General features: G+C 46.6%; 1 protein-coding gene across 4 annotated transcripts in view; it reads right to left on the bottom strand.

The window, feature by feature from the left end:
• Positions 1-18,913, bottom strand: part of ABL1 (ABL proto-oncogene 1, non-receptor tyrosine kinase) — a 69,929-nt gene that overhangs the window by 26,828 nt on the left and 24,188 nt on the right. For 2 of the 4 annotated variants that reach the window (XM_032232887.1, XM_032232888.1), the window contains exon 1: positions 7,729-8,485. The exons of the other annotated variants lie outside the window; for them this stretch is intronic. In XM_032232887.1, the coding sequence (XP_032088778.1) occupies positions 7,729-7,813 (85 nt within the window). In that variant the 5' untranslated portion in view covers positions 7,814-8,485. Of the gene's footprint in view, positions 1-7,728; positions 8,486-18,913 lie in introns of those variants that run through there. 4 annotated transcript variants of the gene reach the window in all.

The following is an 18,913-nucleotide window of genomic DNA, read 5'->3' as shown; positions in this document are numbered from 1 at the left end:
CGAGGTGGCGCAGTGGTTAGAGTGCAGTACTGCAGGCCACTTCAGCTGACTGCTATCTGCAGTTCAGCGGTTCAAATCTCACCGGCTCAAGGTTGACTCAGCCTTCCATCCTTCCGAGGTGGGTGAAATGAGGACCCAGACTGTGGGGGTGATATGCTGACTCTGTAAACCACTTAGAGAGGGCTGAAAGCCCTATGAAGCGGTATATAAGTCTAACTGCTATTGCTATTGCTATTCTAACTGTCAGGAAATTCCTCTTAGTTCTAAGTTGCTTCTCTCCTTGATTTGTTTCCATCCATTGTTTCTTGTCCTGCCTTCAGGTGCCTTGGAGAATGGCTTGACTCCCTCTTCTTTGTGGCAACCCCTGAGATATTGGGAGACTGCTATCATGTCTCCCCTGGTCCTTCTTTTTATTTAACCAGACCTACCCAGTTCCTGCAACTGTTCTTCATATATAAGTTTAAGGAATAACTAAGCAGGTTGTTAGGTGTGTGTGTGAGAGAGGGGGGGAGGGGGAAGGGAGGGGGGGAAGAGGGAGATTGCCAGTGTGAGTGGAGAAACACCATCTGGCAGAGGGCAGATCTGGAAACATTTAGAGGACCAGAACATTACAGATATTTCTTGAATTAGAACTACCATACTTTGTTTAGTAAGAAGGGACTGAACAGCCACCTGTCTGGAGTGGTGATAGGGTCTCCTGCTTCAGCAGGGGGTTGGACTAGAAGACCTCCAAGGTCCCTTCCAAATCTATTCTGAAACCTATATACAAGTGACCGTTTGACGTTACCACTGCACTAAAAAAAGGGACTTATGACCTTTTTTTCCACACTTATGACTGTTGCAGCATCCTCCTGGTGATGGTGATCAAAATTTGGATGCTTGGCAACGGACTCGTTTTTATGACAGTCGTAGTGTCCCGGAATCATGATTCCCCTTTTGCGACCTTCTGACAAGCAATGTCGGGGGGGGGGGGAGGCAGATTTACTTAAAGACTGTGTAATTCACTTTACAATTGCAGCGATTCATTTAACAACTGTGGCAAAATAAATCGAGGACTACTATGTACGATGGCACAGTTTTGAAAGTGTTGGGATTTAAAGGGAAAAAAAAAAAGACTAAACAAGGCCACACTTGGAACACTGCATTCAGTTTTGGTGGCCACGATGTAGAAAAGATGTGGAGACTCTAGAAAGAGTGCAGAGAAGAGCAACCAGGATGATTAGGGGACTGGAGGCTAAAACATATGAAGAACGGTTGCAGGAACTGGGTATGTCTAGTTTAATAGAAAAGAAGGACCAGGGGAGACATGATGGGAGTCTTCCAATATCTCAGGGGTTGCCACAAAGAAGAGGGAGTCAAGCTATTCTCCAAAGCACCTCAAGGCAGGACAAGAAACAATGGATAGAAACTAATCAAGGAGAGAAGTAACCTAGAACTTAGGAGAAACTTCCTGACAGTGAGAAAAATTAACCAGTGGAACAACTTGTCACCAGTAGTTATGAATGCTCCAACACTGGAGGTTTTTAAGAAGAGGTTGGATAGCCATTTGTCTGAAGTGGTATAGGGTTTCCTGCCTAAGCAGGGGACTGGACTAGAAGACCTTCAAAGTCCCTTCCAACTCTGTTATTCTAAGATATCACATCTCCATAAAGAACATATCAGGGCAGGAACTGGGACTCGCTTGGAGAAATATGAGACGGGGGGTTTCAGTGTTCCTAGAAGAGATCTGAAAGCTATGGATTTTAATTAAAGAAAAAGAAAAAGAAATAGCCATACTCTCACCAAGTTGTCACAGCTCAGCCCTTCCTTTGTCATCCCCCCCCCTTCCCCGAAAACCAGTAAGAACGTGGCAGTTGTGAGAAACTCCAGCAATCTCCTGTGAGATCTTGAAGGTGAGATTACAGAAACCAGAAGAGGTTGGCGGATGATCTCAGATTTTGGCCTTTTAAGTCTTCTCTGAAAAGACTGCAGGTCCCGGGGGTGGTTGCGTCCAACAGCTTTCTCCAATTTAGCACACATACACGGCCAATTTTATGAGAACACAACTACCAGAATTGGTAAGCGGAGGGAGGGAGGGAGGGATACTGAAGTCAAGGAAGGAAGGATGCGAATGGAGGGAGGGAGGGAGGGAGGAAGGAAGGAAGGAAGGATGCTGGAGGGAGGGAGGGAGGGAGGGAGGGAGGGAGGGAGGGAGGGAGGAAGGAAGGAAGGAAGGAAGGAAGGATGGATGCTGGAGTGAGGGAGGGAAGGAAAACAGTGCAGTCTTCCAATATCTCAGGGGTTGCCCCAAAGAAGAGGGAGTCAAGCTATTCTCCAAAGCACCTGAGGACAGGACAAGAAGCAATGGGTGGAAACTAACCAAGGAGAGAAGCAACTTAGAACTAAGGAGAAATTTCCTGACAGTGAGAACAATGAATCAGTGGAACAGAAGTTGCCCCCAGAAGTTGTAAATGCCCCAACGCTGGACCTCCAAAGTCCCTTCCAACTCTGTTGTTCTATTCTAAACCCTGGGCAGATCCAGAAATTTGTAGCCTGTCCATTTCTGAGCTCCATCTTTGGAGAAAGATTGAGAGGAGCTGAGAAAGTGTCAAGGGAGGGCAGACCAGCTGGGATGAAGGGAGGCCTGGAAACGGAGCATGGGTGGAGAAAGGATAACACCCTTCAGATACGTAAAGAGGGACAAGTAGAAATGATACTGTGTGGTCTCCACCCTCTCGGAGTTCAGGACATGGAAACACGATCTTCAATTACAAGAATTTGGCAGATTCATAAGTGTCAAAATGAGTGTTCTTCAGCAGTAGAATGAACTTTGAACAGATTGAGAGATTCCCTTTTGTTGACTGCGTTGAGATATGGAATACAGAGAGTTTGAAGGAAACTTGGAGGTCTTCAGGTCCAGCCCTCTACTCAGGCAGTAGGACCTTATGCCATTCTGGACCAACGGTTGTCCAATCTCTTCTTAAAGGCCTCCAGTGATGGAGCATCCATAACTTCTGGAGGGAAGCCGTTCTACTGATTAATTGTTCTCATTGTCAGGAAATTCCTCCTTAGTTCTAGGTTGCTGAGGTGGCGCAGTGGTTAGGGTGCAGTACTGCAGGCCACTTCAGCTGACTGCTATCTGCAGTTCGGCGGTTCAAATCTCACCGGCTCAGGGTTGACTCAGCCTTCCATCCTTCCGAGGTGGGTGAAATGAGGACCCAGACTGGGGGGGGGGGGAGGGGGGCGATATGCTGAGGAGAATAGGTTGACCCCCTTCTTCTTTGGGGCAGCTCCTCAAATATTGGGAGGCTGCTATCATGTCATCCTTAGTCCTTCTCTTCTTTAGACTAAAGACACCTAGTTTCCCTCAATTGTTCATCCTGTTTAGCTCCAGACCCCCTAATCATCTTTGTTTCCTTTCTCGACACTTTTTCTAGGGTCTCAACATCTTGTTTATATCATGGGGATGTGACCAGAATTGGACACAGTATATTCCAAGTGTGGCAAAAGGACAGATACCAGCAAAAGAGTAGAGGTTGAATGTTGTGCTGGTGCACGAAAGCGAAGGAGATGTGGAGGCTTTCAAACGATCAGGAGATGATGGATGCTACAGGAGATGACAACAATCCAAAGGCTGCACATGGAATCACTAATGAGCTACTCAGCAGGCTTCATGAGTGGAAAATCACCTGCGTTTAGTTCCTTCAGGAGATCCGTACGGACTGCAAGCCAAGAAGCCTGTTGAAGGGAGTTAAGACGTCGTAGACGGCCCTCACTCTCTTAAGGGCCTAGGAGGACCCAGAGCTCAATGCAAGAGCATTGCCAAAAAGGCATTAAGAGTTGTTACCCTAATTTTGTTTCTTCTCCGGTAACATTGTACTGATAACTATGGCATATAAAACCTTTGCCAGACCAATTCTTGAATACAGCTCATCTGCCTGGAATCCACACTGTATATCGCACATTAATGAGCAAGTCCAGAGGTATTTCACGAGAAGAGTCCTCCATTCCTCGGGCTCAAAATTTTGGGCATGGACAATCTGGAACTATGCTACCTTGGTCTGCCCTAAGCGTAGCATACAAAACTGTCTGCTACAACATCCTACCTGTCAACAACTACTTCAGCTTCAACCTCAATAACACACAGGCAAACGAAAGATACAAACTCAAGGTTAACCACTCCAAACTCGATTGCAGAAAATACCACTTTAGCCACAGAGTGGTCAACGCCTGGAATGCTCTACCTGACTCCGTTGTTACACTCTCAAACCCCCACAACTTAATCTAAGACTGTCTAGCGTGGACCTCACCCCATTCGTAAGAGGTCTTTAAGGGGGGGCATAAGCGCACAAGCATGCCTTCCATCCCTGTCCTACTGTCCCCATTTATTCGTACTCATTTCCTGTATTCATGTCCATGTCTATACTTATACCTATTATCTAATACATGTTTGACAAACTTAATAAAATAAATAAATATTAAATAAATAAGGTCCAAGGCTATCAAACCCCAAATCCAAAAGAGGAAACGTGATCCCTCTTCATCGGACTAAACCCTTTCTGGCAATCCCTAACCACAACAGCCTCTCAACTGGAAGTTCGAATTTCCTGCTTTTACGATGATGGAAACCCAGCGCCTGGCCCTGGATAAACAAACCAGAATTCCTCTGCGTCCTCCAGACCATCATTCCCGGCTTCCAAAACCAACAAAGGACTCTCGAGCGAGGTTTTCTCAACCTTGGCAGCTTGGAAGGATGCGTGGGCTTCGACACGGCCGGCTGGGGAATTCTGGGAGTTGAAATCCATAGGTGGTCCAGAGGCTAAGATGGAGAAGCCCCGCTCTGAATTTCTCCCTGGTGTTGTTGTTCTACAGTCCCTTCCTCCTCTGGCAGTTTGATCTGCAAACCAGGGACCTTCTCATCAAATTAGCTACTAAGGTTCTACTCGGTGGGTCATTCAGCCTCTTCGCCCTTCAATGTTTTTATAACTGACTAGCTGATAACCTGGCGTTGCTCGGGTCTTTATTTATCCTAATCCTATATTAAATAGCTCCCTTCTGGCATTGATGACGTTACCTAGCCGGGTCATAAAATGTCTGCAAGGAAACCAGCCAGCTCAGAGACCACCAAGGACCCCACAGTACTCCTCCTCTTCCTCCTCCTCCTCCTCTCCACACGAACCACTCCCCTATAGCACTGATGTTGTTCCCTAGTTGGGTCATGAAATATCTACAGGAAAACCACCCACATAACACCAAGGACCCCACAGTTGTCCTTGTGCTCCTCCTCCACTTCCTCCTCCTCCTTTCCACAAATCCCACTCCCGTCTAACACTGATGATGCTACCTAGTTGGGTCATGAAACGTCTGCAAAGAAAACCACCAAGCTCAGAGAGCACCACACTTCAACCCTGAGCTACCAATAGTCTCTTCTATCAGTAACCTAAAAGGGACGTGGTGGCTCAGTGGCTAAGATGCTGAGCTTGTCGATCAGAAAGGTCGGCGGTTCAAATCCCTCGTGCCGCGTAACGGAGGGAGCTCCCATGACTTGTCCCAGCTTCTGCCAACCTAGCAGTCCGAAAGCACGTAAAAAATGCAGGTAGAAAAATAGGGACCCGCTTTGGTGGGAAGGGAACAGCGCTCGGTGAGCCTTTGGCATTGAGTCATGCCAGCCACATGACCACGGAGAGGTCTCCGGACAGCGCTGGCTCTTCGGCTTTGAAAGGGAGATGAGCACGTATGTGCAAGGGGAACCTTTGCTTTGAGTTCTCCAACAGACGGAGTCCCCAAAATGACCACAAAAATGCTTGATTTTGATTCAGGATCATTTATAAACCATTCTGGACAAATATCCTGGACAAAGGATAAATATATATGCTTTGAACCCACTTTTTCAAACTTTTGAGTGTGTGTGTGTATATATATATATATGTGTGTGTGTGTGTGTGTGTGTTGTGTTTGTGCTGATAAATATATATATATATATATATATATATATATATATATATATATATATATATATATATATATATATATATATATATATATATATATATATATATATGCCATCTTTTGACACTCAAGCATCCGGCAGCGCTGACTGGCTGGAGGAAAATGACGTGCCCTTGTTTCTGCTTTCAAAACTGACAGCAGTTTTGGAGAGAGAGAAAAAATTCTTGGCCCGCCTGATGTTTGCCTTTGAGTGGCATCCTGACTAATCCACCATTGAAATCCTGGAAAAACAAAAGTTATTAAGTACAATGCCACGGGAAAGAGGAGGGGGGGAGAAATTGCTCTTCAAATTTGGAAAATAGAGACGGCTGCCCATTGCAGAAACGCAGCAGAGCGACGATGCGAGGAAGAGACTTCACCATGTCCCGAGTGGAAAGTATGCGCTGAGCTAGAGCGAACATCTAATGGCCAACATTCCCCAGAAATGCCATAATTAATATGATTAATCCTTTTCCTGGTTGAAGGGAGGGGCAACAAATGTTTTCCTCGCTCTCAACGTGGATTGGAAATCCACTCCCCTAAATCCCAAATCCCGAAGAATTTGCAAAGATGGAAATCCGAAGGGAACATTAAATTTAGCAGGGAAATATATGAAGCTAAAAGCAACTTTTGTCACTAACTCATTGCCCCCTCCCACAACTCCCCCCCCCTTTTTTTTTGGCCTTCCTTAGATTTGGTTAAGTGTTCTTCTTGGAAAGTCCAAGTGATTTTATCTTCTTCTTTTTTATCCACCAAACTGGAACAGGGCATTAGATACCCAAAGGCCGGCTGTTGGGGCCTTTTTTCTCACAAACCTGCCTCAACCATGGAAGAGGAAAGAGGCAGAACTTTTTCTGTGGGCTAGAAGTTACAGTAATAAAAAGAATCACCTGTTTGGCCAGTACCTTTGTCCCATGTTGGAGGGGGGGGGAGGAGGAGGAGAGGGAGAAGAAGAAGGAGAGGGGGAGAAGGGGGGAAGAGGAGGAGGAAGAGGGGAAAGGTTAAAGGGGAAGGCGAGCGAGAGGAGGAAAGGAAGAGAAAGACAAAGAGGAAGAGATGGAGATGGGGAAGCACACTATCCTTTCTCACTTGAGCATGGCATGAGTTGGGCCAAGGGGAACTGAGGCAGCCAAGACCCATTGTTTATTCCATTTCCCTGCTTTCTCCTGGAAAAGATAAGAAAAGAAAGAAAGAAAGAAAGAAAAGAGGAGGAGGAGAGTTGAAGGGGATGGGGAAGAGAGTAAGAGGAGGAAAGGAAAGGAAGAGATGGAGATGAAGAAGCACACTATCCTTTCTCACTTGAGCATGGCATGAGGTGGGAAAGGGGAAACTGAAGCAGCCAAGATCCACTGCTTATTTCATTCCCCTGCTGTCTCCTGGAAAAGATAAGAAAAAAAGGAAGGAAGGAAGGAAAGAGGGAGGGAAGGAAAGAGGGAGGGAAGGAAGGAAGGAAGAAAGGAAGGAGGGAGGAGGGAAGGAAGGAAGGAGGGAGGGAAGAAAGAAAGGAAGGTGGGAGGAGGGAAGGAAGGAAAGAGGGAGGGAGGGAAACAGAGAAGGAACTTTGGGACAAGGACTTCAAAAGTTCCTCATTCATCCCCCCCCCCCCACAAAAGGAGCCATTCTTCTCCAGATGCCCCACAGAGCCCCTTTCTAGAAGGTCTTCTCCTCCAGACAAGGAGACCCACTACAGGCCTAGAGCAGAACTGAGGGGGAACAAAGCCAAAATCTACTTTTCAATCATTGCAGCTGTGCTGGACTTACCTTCCAAATAGCAGCTGGAGGAAGAAGATAGGCCCTTTTTCGACTTGCAACCGACTAATTTCAGGCAAATCTCCAACATTTTCATTGGTTAGAGGAACACCTCCGGCCGATACTCTCCACGGAGGCCCCCCCGGATTTTCCTCTTCTCCCTCAACCTTCAAACCCCCCAAAAATTCCTCTCTGCCTTTTTTTTAACCAAAAATAATAATAATTCCACTATAAATCCAGCCTTCTGAAAACGTTAATTCAACGCCGACTATCCATTTTTGACACCTTCACATCGCGCCTCTCCCCAAAAGTTAGAAGCTGCTTGTCCTGAGCTTCGCATTCTTCTCCGCTCCCTCAAGCGGCTCCGACAGGAAAGAAAGAGAGAAGTTGGCTTTTTTTAAAAAAAAAAGAAAAGGGAAGAAAAAAGAGGAGGGGGAATGGAGGGAGAGCGAAAGCGAAGTTACTTGGAGCAAAGGCTCCTGAATTTCCCCATCCCTCCTCCGTCTTCCCGCCCCTCCGTCCGTCCGTCCGTCTGTCCAGGGAGGGAGGGAGGGAGGGGAGGGCAGGGGCTGGTTTGCTGCTCCTCGCTCAGCCAGACGCCTGGATTGCAAAGCTTGAATTGCCAACAAAGGCCTTCCTTCATTCTTTGGCCTGACATCAGGAAGGCCTGGACCGCCCACCGCACATACTTAACTCCTGAGAGTCCCGGTTTTGTTGAGAGCAAAAGAGTCAAGCATGCAACTTTGGGAGAGAGAGAGACAGAGAGACAGAGAGAGAGAGAAAGATAGATAGAAAGACAGAGAGAGAGACAGAGAGAGGGGGGAGATAGAGAGACAGAGAGAGAGACACACACAGAGAGAAAGAGACAGAAATACAGGGAGTGAGAGGAAGAGAGACAGACAGAGAGAGAGAGAGACAAAGACAGAGAGAGGGGGAAAGAGACAGACACAGAGAGACAGACACACAGAGAGAAAGCGACAGAGAGAGACAGAAAGACGGGGAGAGGGGGAGGGGGAGAGGGAGAGAGAGACAGAGAGAGATAGAAATACAGGGAGAGAGGGGGAGAGAGAGACAGAGAGAAAGACAGGGAGAGGGGGAAAGAGACAGAGAAACAGAGAGACAGACACACAAAGAGAAAGACAGGGAGAGGGGGAGAGAGAGAGGGAGGGAGGGAGAGTTTCTGAAATTCTTTGAGAGTCTACAATGCCCCTCCCCCCTCCAATTTGATCATGAACAAAATTAAACCCTGTTTGGCTCTTCAAGATCAGCTGTCAACTAGGTGCTGTCAACCAGGACTCCTCATTTCCCAACCGACCTGTATAAGTCTGATTTTTCCCCTTGTTTTCCAGAGAATTCAGGAAGGAAGGCTCCCTTGGCAGAGAGGACGGCTATTTCATCTCACAATGGCCGGAAGGAATTCCTATTCAGAGAGCGATCCAGCTATCTGATATCCATGGTTTGTTCTGGGTTCTGTCCCTGGTTCCTAAGCTTCTGATCTTAGCCCTCCCAACCTCGCCTTGCGAGCCCTGGGTGGCTTTCACCTTCCTCCCTCCCCTATGCTAAGTAAGGTGGGTCGAGGCAGGGCTATCCTGGACCAAGGGAACGAGATGCCTTCGGAGATTGGGGTGCTCCATGGTCCCTGGTTTTGAAGAAGAGATTGGACAACCTTTTGTCCGGAATAGGAGGTCGTGGCCAGTCAGTGGCCAGGGGAGCTGGCAGCAGATTCGGACAGTGAGGAGGTTGGGGAGGAACATGGGCCAGGCCTGGAGTCTGGTGATGGCCAAAAGGGAAGCCGTTCTCTGGGCTGTTTTCAGGGCCGTTTCCAGTATGTTTTGGGGGCCATTTTCAGGCCATTTTGGGTCATTTTCAGGCCGTTTTCCAGGTTATTTTTTGGGCAAAATACAGACTGAAAACGACACAAAAAATGGCCTGAAAATGCCCCCAAAACAGCCCCCAAAACATCTTTGGGGTTTCCGGTGCACATGCGTGGGCACATACACGGGCATGCGTGTGCGTTCTGGTTTGGGCACTCGGTGCTGCAAAGGTTCAGCATCCCTGGCCTAATCCATTTGCCTTGATAAGCCGAGTTGAACATGAAGACTCGGGGGGGGGGGAAGGGGGGGAGTGACAGCAAACCACGAGAGAAACCAAGATTATGTAACGGGGGGGGGGTGTCTCTGGGGCCGCCAACCCGGGGAGAAAACAATTCTGGGAAACTGGGGTGTGGCTGCGCTCGGAGGGGCTTGTCACGAGAGCAAGGCCTGGAAGCAACCGAGAGCCCTCCTTAAGGTTCTTGGGCTTTCTGTAACCGGAGGCCCGTCTCCAGCCGCCCAGCTGCAGGATTCCAGAAAGAATTCCAGTGGAATTACTAAATGGGATTGCTAAACCCGCCCGCACCCCCACCCCCCGCACCCGCTACCCCTCGAGATCGCCAAGCAACAAGGTTAACGCACTCGGAGCCAAAGGACTAAGACTGAGTCAGAGAAAGATATTTGGACAGCCTTTCTCAACGCCAGCCCAACTTTTTCCCCCTCCTCCTCCTTCTCCCTTTCTCTTTCTCAGCCCTCCTCCTCCTCCTTTTTCCCTTCCCTTCTTCTCCTTTCCTTCTCCCCTTTTCTTTCTCCCTCTCCACTTCTTCTCCTTCTTTCCTTCTCCTTTCCCTTTTCTTTCTACTTCTCCCTCCCGCTCTCTTTCTCCCCTTCTCCCCCTCCTTCTCCCCTTCCCCTGTTCCTTCTTTCCTTTGCCTTCCTCCCTTCTCTTTCTCCCCCCACATCCTCCTCCTCCTCCTCACATTCCACCCTCCCCGAGATGAGTAGAAATTCAAACATATTTCCAGAGCTTCGTGACCGAAATGGAAATGTTTAGGATGGGTGGGACAATTGAGACTTTCATGATTTTTAATGAAAACACAGAGAGATTCACCGGAGGGCCTGGGATGCCAAGGCTAAACACATTCACCTTCCATCCTGCCTCAGTTTTACAACCTGTTCTCCTGGGGAATAATCCCACGGGTGACCCTGTGCCAACCTTGAGGAGGGCATGACCTCACCACCTGACCTGGAGGTCTTTCTTCTTAAGCCAGGGTGGGGCATCTATTTTGTATCCCTGGGTTACAATGCCACACCCAGAAGCTAAAACAACCTCCTTCCTCAACTCATTTTAAAACATCAAACATAAAGCTGGAAGGGACCCTGATCAGAGGTCTTCTAGTCTAACCTGCTGTTCAAGGCAGGGGGCCTTATACTATCGCAGTCCAAATGGTTGTCCAACCTCTCCTTGAAAACCTCCAGCGATGGAGCACCCACAACTTCCGGAGGCAACTTCCGTTCCACTGATTCATCGCTCCCATTGTCAGGAAATGTCTCCTTAGCTCTAGGTGGCTTCTCCCTCTCAAGCTCTTCTACCTGTTACTTCTTGCCCTGCCCTCAAATGCTGTGGAGAATAAGCTGCAGACGCACAGAGCCGACAGTGTGGAGGGGATGTCTTCGGAAACAACCAAATTAAATTGTTTTAAAAAAAGTAGGCAAAAGGACCAGAATCTTGCATGCTCTTCTCCCATTTCTAAGGAGACTTCAAGGGGGAATGGTGTTCTACAGGGGAAAGATTGTCATCTGCATCCTCCATAACTGTCCAATTGGGCTGTGGAACCCAACAAGGCAGACACGGACTTCAGAGGAGAATCAGAACTGGAGAAAAATCAATGGCTGCCAACCTTCCTTCCATGGAGGACCTGCACGAGTCAAAAAGAGGGCGGTGAAAATATCTACACACCCCTCGCATCCTGGACATGAATTGTTTCAACTCCTGCCCTCAAAACGACGCTATAGGGCACTGCACACCAAGACAACTAGACACAAGGACAATTCGCCCCACCCCAAAAGCCATCACTCTGTTAAACAAATAATTCTTTCAATACTGCCAAATTATCTACTAAGACTGTATTACTATTCTTCTTCTCTTCCTTCCTAGTACCTAACTCTTTCCTAGTACCTGTCTCTTTCCACTTGTAAATATAACCATGTTGCTTGTATCTTTAAATTTTATATTGTTTCATTTGTTTCCTAGTATAATTTGATTGCTTATTAGTAACCTATGACTATCACTAAGTGTTGTATCTTATGATTCTGGATGAATGCATTCTATTTTATTTTTATGTACACTGAGAGTATCTGTACCAAAGACAAATTCCTTCTGTGGCCAATCACACTTGAATGTTTGAATGTTTATTTCATTTATATGCTGTCCTTTTCCCCCCCGAAGGGGGACTCAGGGCGGCTCACAACTCAAACCAGGGAAGGGGGGATACAGACAAATTAACAACAACACAAAAACAATACATGATTTAAAAAACACACAACAATCATACCATTCGAGGCGGGGCAACAGCTCTTTAGCCCCAGGCCTTTCGGAACAGCCAGGTTTTAAGGGCTTTGCGGAAGGCCTGGAGGGTGGTGAGGGTTCGAATCTCCACAGGGAGTTCGTTCCAGAGGGTCGGAGCAGCCACAGAGAAGGCTCTCCTCCGGGTAGTCGCCACTTGGCCAATAAAGAATTCTATTCCATTCCATTCCATTCCATTCTATTCGTATTCTATTCAATTCTATTCTACTCCTAATTCTATTCTATCCCTTATTCTATTCTATTCTATTCTATTCTACCCAGGTTCTATTCTATTCTACTCTACTGTATTAACATTTGGCTCACCAAAGCTTGCGAGGTTTGGGGCTAGCACAATGATATATCCTCAGTTCTTGGAGGTGAGAAGGTTAAGATTTTGACCATCTGTCCCCCTTTCTGGCTGGAGAACAACTCCCCCCCCCCCAGGGCATCTTAGATCTAAGAGAATATGCACACGAGCGAGCGAGTGCGTGTATCAGTGGAAGCTCCATCAAGCTCAACAGAGGCGAAGCAGATGGTTGCTGGACCCCTTCCAACATCTAGCAGATGACCAGCGCCATGGGGGACATACACAACCTCATCTTTGAGAGGACAAGGGTCCCACAGCAGAAAACTGCATGTCGGCCAGCACACCCTTCCTTCAACTGCAGAGACAATCATGATCTCATTAAGGCACCACCAGCAAGTGTGTTTTCTATCTTAACGTGCTGTTGGAGTGGGGGTATTATTTGAAAAGCCTCTCGCTCAAATAAATAAATACCAGTTGTATTTGGGGAAGGAAACTATGTGTGGTGGGAGAAACGATCTGGAAGAGGAGAGGGGACAGAAAGCCAAAGGAGAAAGGCACAAGCTCTCTCTCTCTCTCTCTCTCTCTTTTTAAGCAGGAAAAGATGCGTCCAAATAGCAGCATTTAAGACTTGTGCACCGCTGCCTAGTACTTTTACAGCCCTCTCTAAGCGGTTTACAGAGTCAGCCAATTGCCCCCAACTATCTGGCTCCTCATTTTACCCACCTTGGAAGGACGGGAGGCTGAGTCAACTTTTGAGCCTGGTGAGAATTGAACTGCCAAATTGCAGATAGCCGGCAGGCAGCAGAAGTAGCCTGCAGTACTGTACTCTAACCATTGTGACACCTCGGCTCAATATAACATGGTTGCTGGATTCACACAACATACAGCCCTCAAAGAAATCTGACAATGCTAATACATCTATGTTGGTTTTCCTGAAGCATTAAATCTTATATACCTATTTTAGGCTAGGATTTGAACTAAGCCAGGATTTGACCATGGCTTTGTACTCCAGGTTCAGGCTGGGTCACCAGAATGAAAGCTGCAACCTTTAGCTCGGCATCGATGCAAAAATGGCAACTCTAATTTTATTCTCTGAATAAAATCCAACTTTAGAATGGGATTCAATGCTCTGAACCGCCATTAGATGGCAGCAAAATCTAGAGTTTTTCTCTTGCTCTCTGACACCATCTAGTGTTGCTCTGGAGGTGTGCAATGCAGATCAAGTAGCGCTAAAAAAATCTCGCCAAATGTCAGCATGCAGGTTGAGCTAAACGTACCACCATAATGGAACCTGGAATTTCTATTGTACATTATGACAGTCGTGTGTCAATTTTATCCACTACGTGACGCTACAACAGTCTAAATACAAACTAGCTGACAAGCCTCTGAATTTTGATCATGTGACCATGGGGATGATGCAAGGGTCGTTAAGAGTGAAAAATGATCACAAGCCACTTTTTTCAGTGTCATTTTAACTTTGAACGGTTACTAAAAAAAACTGTTGTAAGTCGAGGACTATCTATTTCAGATAAATGGCTGCCCAGTCTCTTCTTGAAAGCCTCCAGTGATGGAGCACCCACAACTTCTGGTGGCAAGATGTTCCGCTGACTAAAAAGCCTAATGCCACAGCAGAAGATGAGTTTTGTTGGAATAAGAGAAAATAAATACACAAACCACTCTCTCTCAGACACGCACACAGCACAGCCGCCCAGAAGACGGGGGAGAATTCGAACTATTTAAAACATATGACTTTGCTTTTAATTTATCGTCTCCATGCATTTATTTCAACCCAAATTACCAAGTATGTGGCCTGGAGCATCTGAGGAGCCGCTGGGAATGCTTGAAATAAAAGGAAATAAGCCAGTAAATAGGAAACTCTTTCCAAACGCAGCGGAGAGGAAAGAGTTAAGGGTTCCATAGGAAAGAGGATCAGGTTGCATCAGAAGGGAGGAAAGGAAAGAAAAAGAGAATTGCAGAACTGGATGGGAGTTGAAGGAGGAGGAGCTGAGGTTCTTCCAAAGCTCTTTCTAGGCTTCTTAAAAGAAAATGGAGAGAACAAAAAGAAAACTTTGGTGCCTTTTCAGCCCAAAAGGTATACAGGCAGCCCTTGACTTACAATGGCTCATTTAGTGACCGTTCAAAGTTACGACGGTGCTGAAAAAAAGGGACTTGGGACCATTTTTCATCGTTATGACCTTTGTTGCGTCATCACACAATCAAAATTCAGACGCTTGGCAACGGACTCTCATTTATGACGGTCGCAGTGTCCCGGGGTCATGTGATCCCTTTCCCCATCTCCGAACAAGCAAAGTCAATGGGGAAGCCAGATTCACTTAACAACCGGGTGACTACCTTATCAACTGCAGTGACACACTTAACAACCAAGGCCGTAAAACGGTGCCCACACTCGCTTAAACAACGTCACACTTAACTACACAAATTTTGAGCTGAATGGTGGTCGTAAGTCAAGGTCTGCCTGTAACAGGTAGCCCTTGATTTTGCGGCCACAGCTGAGCCCAACATTTTGGTTGCTAAGTGAGACAGCTGTCCCCCCTTTTACGACCTGCAGTTGTTAAGGGAATCACGGAGGCTATGAAGCTAGTGAAGAAGCGCCCAAATTTTGATCACACGAATCTTTGCAATGGTTATAAGTGTAGGACATGGTCATAAGTCCCTTATTCGGTGCCGTTGCAAGTTCGAATGGTCACTAAACGAACTGTTGTAAGCCGAGGACTGCCTGTACCGTGGTCCCTATTCTTTCAAACCAAAAAGTAACAGAGATTGGGCATTAGAAAAAAAGTATTTTTCTTGCCATTTATTTTTCTCTTTTCAAATCTTTTGACTGGAATTTGGGCATCCTGTTGCCAGCCGACAAGATTGGGCGTGAAGTCACAAGGCCTTCTCCTCCGAGGTTGCTCTTATTACGGTTTACGAAATCCAGCGTGTTGCTGTTTGTAGAGAGAGCCTCCGAAGAGAAGAGAGGAGAGGAAGGGAGGTGTGGAGGAGAAGAGAAGAGAAAGGAGAGGAGAAGAGGGGAGGGGAGGAGAACAGAGGAGGGGAGGAGAGGAGAAAACCATTTGGGCCAGCTGTGTTTTCCCAGCTGTGTGTTGAATGCCCAGCCATGCCTTCCAGTGGGAGGGGAAGGAGCCCAGCTAAGGGCTCCAGGAATTGGCAAGAAGCAGAAGGGAAGGAGGGAAAAAAGTTAGGGGAAGATTATGGGTACTCAGGCCTTGAAAACCTAAGGAATAACGGAAGGGACCTTGGAGGTCTCCTAGTCCAACCCCTTACTCAAGCAGGAGGCCCTAAACCATTTCTGACAAGTGAGTGTCCAGTCTCTTTTTAAAAACCTCCAGTATTGGGCACCCACAACTACTGGTGGCAAGCCATTCCACTGGTTCATTGTTCTCACGGTCAGGAAATTTCTCCTTCACTCTAGGCTGGATTCCTCCTTCATGAATTCTGAGTATCTCCTATTAATTGTCAGAGAAAGACGTTACCGCCTCTCATAGCATCGGCCTAACCGCTTTGAGGGTTTGTGCACTCCGGCTAGTTTGCGAATGACCGTGTGATTCGCTTAACAACTCCAAACAAAAACGGTCCTAAAATTGTGGCTAACAACTGCTTCACTGAGTGCAAGTTGAGGACTAGCTGCATCACGAGGATAGCTAAAAGAGCACAACAACAGGAAACGCAACAAACCCACCGCAGCTTTGACAAATGCTTTTCCAATTCAGATGCCACAAGGAACACACACTCACACAACCGCACATGTCCCCTTTTCTTCCTAAGCAGCAACAAAACATGGAAGGCACCCAGAAGACGCGTGGCCTACTTAAGGTTGCTTCCCAGTAACCGTGTTGAAAGGCGACGCCGCGTTAAGTGAAACCAGCCAGGATGGGGAGAGGAAGCTTTGGGGTTTTCAGCAGCAACTTCACGGAGACGTTGAGGGAACATTTTGCCTCTACAAGACCACAACTCTGGGAAGGCCACAGGCCAGAGTCAGGCCGGCCTCCCAGGTGGCCTATTCCCAGGATGGGGAACCTACGCCAGGCGCATCGTCGCCAATTCCCAACGCTTTGCGGGGCCAAAGCGTTGGGAATTGCCCCAAAAATAGCCAAAAACCAGGCTGTTTTGGGTCCATTTCCAGGCCGTTTCTCAGGCTGGTTTTGCCCCCCAAAAGAGCCTGAAAACTGCCCTGAAAATGGCCCCGAAAAACAGGCTGAAAATGGCCTGAAAAACAGCCAAAAACAGCTGAAAAAGGGGCATGCACGTGCTGGCCAGTTGGTCTTCGGGTTTCGAGATCTATAGATATAATGTAAAAGGGGAGGATAATGTTTTGCCTGTTATTTTCTTTCAACACCAGGGTGACTACATGTTAAATGTTAAATTCAGTTGACTCCTTTCTTCGCTTTTTTCTACACTTCTTGCTGCTGTTAGGGTTGAATGTACATTTCTGTTTTGTTTCATGTTGGTGGTTTGTTTGTTTGACTGTCCTGTGTTTTATTCTCTAAGATAAAACAATAAAGTTAAAGTAAAAAAAATAATCCAGACCCTTGGTAAACTGGTTCATGGTTATGACGCCATCGCTGTGTCCCAAGGTCGTATGACCTCTCTTTCACTGCCTCGTTCGGTTTGAATTTGGGGAAATAATTTAAGCTTTTCATCAAAATATTTACAACTTCTGCAAAAGCAAAACAACAACGAACAAAAGGAAAAGAAATGTGAAATTAGAAATCGTAGAGAAGTTCGGCTTCCGGTAGATTTTACTGGTCTGCTGGGTAGGGCTTGAGGGATAAATAAATCAGCTGCACAAGAGTTGGAATGGAAAAATAATGGCCATAATAATTACAAAATAACCTACCCCCAGGAAGATGCAGAGTTATATTTTCATAAAATATTTAAACATAAAAACGTAATAATATTGAACGAACATCTTGCTGCTGTCTAGCTGGTCGACTGTTTCCATTTTATTTCATTGTACGGTATGTGTTTCTATTTTAATGGTATTTTTAGTGTGTTTTATTGTACCACCCAGAGAGTTACAACTATTGAGCAGCTTTAAAATGTTTAATAAATAAAATTCAGGTGGTAAAAACATATTTTGTCTTCTGAATTTTTAAAAACCCTCCCTCTCCTCCAAAAGGATTCTTACCATAGTTACAAGCTATGCAGCGTTAAATTGATTAGGGGCCGTTTTAATATGTTTGTATATTGATATTTCATTTGTTTTTATTGGATTGTAGTCAACCATCCAAGGGAGAGGAGGAGGAGGAACAGAGCACTAAATAACTGTGATTAAGCTGAAAAAGGAAGGAAGGAAGGAAGGAAGGAAGCAATAGCAATAGCAGTAGACTTATATACCGCTTCATAGGCCTTTCAGGCCTCTCTAAGCGGTTTACAGAGAGTCAGCATATTGCCCCCAACAATCTGGGTCCTCATTTTACCCACCTCGGAAGGATGGAAGGCTGAGTCAACCCTGAGCCGGTGAGATTTGAACCGCTGACCTGCTGATCTAGCAGTAGCCTGCAGTGCTGCATTTAACCACTGCGCCACCTTGGCTCAGGAAGGAATCACGGTTCCAAGTAACATCCCTAATGACCAGAAGGAAGGAAGGAAGGGAGGGAGGGAGGGAGGGAGGGAGAAAGGAAAAGAGAAAGGAAGGAAGGGAGGGAGGGAGGGAGGGAGGAAAAGAGAAAGGAAAAGAGGAAGGAAGGAAGGATTTCTACATAGATAGACGGTGTCATCTAAATAGGCAGGCAGGCAGGCAGACCAAGTCTTCTAGATAGGTATACATGGAGAGGGGGGGGGGGGAGGGATGGATATGAATAGATATGAAAAGACAAAGTTTAAAGACCAATATACAACACAACACAACACAACACAAAACAATTATGAATAAAACGAAATATCTGTCCTTGCAAAACAAGCGGTAAGGATCTTGCCAGAAGAACTACTCAGATGACTCCTAGGGGCTGAAGGTCCCAACCCATTTTGAAAGCCACAAAGAGCAAATCCCGTCCCATCCATCCCACAAGATTTCCCTGCCCCAGAGAGATTCCAACACTAACCACTGGAGCAACCGCAGCCACTGGCAGCCCGGCAGCCCCTTCTAAAGACCTCCGGCTTGTCTCATTCCCACTTCCTTCCTCCTGCCTAGCCACTTCCTAGAAGAACGTGGGCAACTTTATTTGGTCACCATGAATGGTCAAAGGGTTTTGAGAGTGAACGCCTTCAGCAGATCCCCTGATGTAGGCAGTACGGTTCAAGATTACTGGAGGTAAGTTCAACAGCCCAAGGCTGACACATGGTGTCATCCAATGCTGGAAGGAAGATTTTTTTGGATAAAATGATGGTGAAGACACCCAAATCCCTGTTCTGCCTCTCCTGGTCCAAGGACCTTCAAAGAACGTTATTTCTGCCCAAGAGATAAGATGATAGTCTTGAGTAAATGCCACATGGCCTTCTGAAGTTCCCAACTTCTTCTGATGTTCGACCAAGACATATTATACATCT

Source organism: Thamnophis elegans, chromosome 16 (genome assembly GCF_009769535.1).
Source record: "Thamnophis elegans isolate rThaEle1 chromosome 16, rThaEle1.pri, whole genome shotgun sequence".
In the NCBI taxonomy this organism is placed as follows: Eukaryota; Metazoa; Chordata; class Lepidosauria; order Squamata; family Colubridae; genus Thamnophis; species Thamnophis elegans.
Note: the sequence above shows the minus strand (reverse complement) of the source record. Positions and strands in the feature narration are given on the sequence as shown.